The sequence below is a fragment of the Montipora foliosa genome, chromosome 2, assembly GCF_036669935.1.
Source record: "Montipora foliosa isolate CH-2021 chromosome 2, ASM3666993v2, whole genome shotgun sequence".
Classification (NCBI taxonomy): Eukaryota; Metazoa; Cnidaria; class Anthozoa; order Scleractinia; family Acroporidae; genus Montipora; species Montipora foliosa.
The window spans coordinates 37787943-37790442 of NC_090870.1; the positions used below are offsets into that span (position 1 = coordinate 37787943).

At 43.0% G+C, this 2500-nt stretch overlaps 1 protein-coding gene across 1 annotated transcript in view; it reads right to left on the bottom strand.

The window, feature by feature from the left end:
- Nucleotides 1-2500, bottom strand: part of LOC137993016 (protein mono-ADP-ribosyltransferase PARP12-like) — a 30543-nt gene that overhangs the window by 14963 nt on the left and 13080 nt on the right. The window contains exon 2 of the mRNA XM_068838668.1: nt 1-1591. This exon is cut by the window's left edge and continues 671 nt beyond it. Coding sequence (XP_068694769.1) covers nt 1-1430 — 1430 coding nt within the window. The 5' untranslated portion in view covers nt 1431-1591. The remainder of the gene's footprint in view (nt 1592-2500) is intronic.

Genomic DNA, 2500 nt, shown 5'->3' on the forward strand with positions numbered 1-2500 from the left:
TGAGCAGCAAAGCTGCAGATGTGGAGATAGGGGCAACCGGTGGAAAAACACTCGTTTTTTAGGTAACTAAGGCAAACCTGAGGCAGACTACTGGCAACAATGTTTTTTATCATTCCACGAGGACGCTTTTCAAGTCCCAGCATTTGAACTTTTTTTATGTTACCTTCATCGAGAAAATCATGTGAGAGAACGCAATCACCAGAGCATGTTCCCTCCAAATAACCTTTACATACATGCCAGAAAGGGCAACGTGGCCTCTCACAGGAGACTGGAGAAGAGTATTTCAAGCACAACTTTTTCTTCAACAAGACACGCACGCCCAGTGTCTCTCCCTCTTCGTTTTCCAATAAACAGATTTTCGGACTTTGGTCAGATTGTGCTTGATTTTGGAGCCATATCTTCGCATCATCTGTTGCAGAAAACTTTTTTGCTAGAGGTGAGGGGGGATGAAGTAGTCGTGATAATGTTGCAACTCCTCCCTCACCATGTACGTAATTCAAGACTTTTGTTAATAAAGTGTCGGTAGTGGGAGCCGTCTGGGACATGGAAGCCGTTACCATTTCTTTCGCTTTTTTGGCTTCCTCCACCATGCGAGACAAAGTTGCCAGCTTGGCTCGTGTCTGCTTTGAAAAGGTCTGGTCATTTGCAGCACTTTTCCTCGTGGCCTGCCCGATCAAGTTTTCCATTACTGGTCTGTCGCGATCGCGGGTAAGCTCAAGTTCCTTCTCCTTGTCTTTAAATGCCCTCTGTTGTTTGGGAACTAAAATATTGCAACGCACCACCTCTATCTTGAATGTTTGTGGAGGCTTGAAACCGAAGTGGCCGAGAATGTTCTTGTTATGGGGAAGACAAAAATCATGCGATAGATGACACTCGTGGTCGCATTCAGTTGCGAGAACCTGTTTTGGACAAATGTGAAGATGCGGGCAATACCGAGTTACACATTCACTTTTCAGATAACTGCGACAAACCTGAGGCAAGCTTCCAGCGATGATACCTCTCATATTATCGTTTGTTTTCTTCTCAAATCCAAGCTCAGCCGTTTTGCTTTTGTTATTGTCGTCGTGGAAGTCATGTGAACGGCCACAATTACCTTTGCAAGTTCCCTCAAGAAACGTCTTGCACAAATGCCAGAACGGACATTTACCGGCTAAATGACATCCTGACGAGGAATACTTGAGACATAACCTTTGCTTCAAATTGATTCGAATACCAGACGCATTTCCATTTTCACTGGTGGCTAAAAGCAACCCGTTGACAGTAAAAGAACCGGACTTTTTCGCAGTTTTATACCACGAGATCACCGAAGAGGCATTGTCTTTCTTAGCCAACGGCGACGGCTGCTGTAATAATTGTGACAAATGGGCAAATCCACCCAGTCCACAAATATAATTGAACACCTTTACCACTGATACGTCTCCTTCCGCCATTTTGCGATCAAAATAATTAATAGGGCGCAACGTTACTTTTCCGAGAAATCGACAATCCTTACTTCTGCTGGGTATGGTGGGGAAAAATCTGACATTCGATGACTTCCAAATGGTGAAGCCACAGTGTTGTTGCTCTTGGGAAGATACCCGGAGACAATAACCTGCAAATCATACAATACGTAATATTTACAACTCTAAAATATTTAGTTGTTTTGGTTCTGGTGTGTTTACTTTATGTCCTTCTCTCAGCGCACTCGTCCCGGGTGGTGTTTAAGGTATTTAGTAACCTGGCCAAAAGTATTGTTTGGGGCATTCTGCGTAATATACTAGGAGTAATCGGAGATTAACAGAGTGCGTTCGACATACTTTTTACCCACTGAGGAAGTGCAAATGTATTAAAGTTTTCTCTTGCGACCCTTGGATAGGACCTTTGTAACCTTCACTTTCATGTTGCTCTACAATAGACCATTTTCGAATTCTCACAGCTGGACTGGATCTAGCATGAAATGGAGGCTAATGCGGGCAAATTACATTTGAAAATAGTTGCCCGCATTACCCTCCACTTCATGCTGGATGCAGTCCAGCCGTGAGAATTCGAAAATGGTCGATTCTGCAAGGACGGAACATAAAACTTATAATGCTATGAATAACTGCTTTTGGGAGAACCGAGAAACATGCCAGCAATATGTCACTGTACACTCAAAGGAGACACGAAACAGAAAGCTAGGTAATAAAGCAGTCAAAGACATATGGTACCCCCCACCTCAACGTATTTCGTAGAAATCGTATCAAATTCTTAAATGGGCTGTGTACACGACTAGCATGAATACATAATCAATGAATTGACCGAGGGCGTTGCTTCCATTCGCTTGCTTCTATTCGAGGCTAATGCTTCTGGGCAGTTCATGTGTCTTTCAAATCATAAACATCGAACCAAAATGATTGCTTGTTCGGGACCGAAATTAGAAGCTATAATAAAGTAACACTTTGGCCAATGAGCGCCACAACTCATTGGAATATAAAAGCCTTACTTTGTTAAAGATAAAATGACACAATGGCGTGAAAATGAG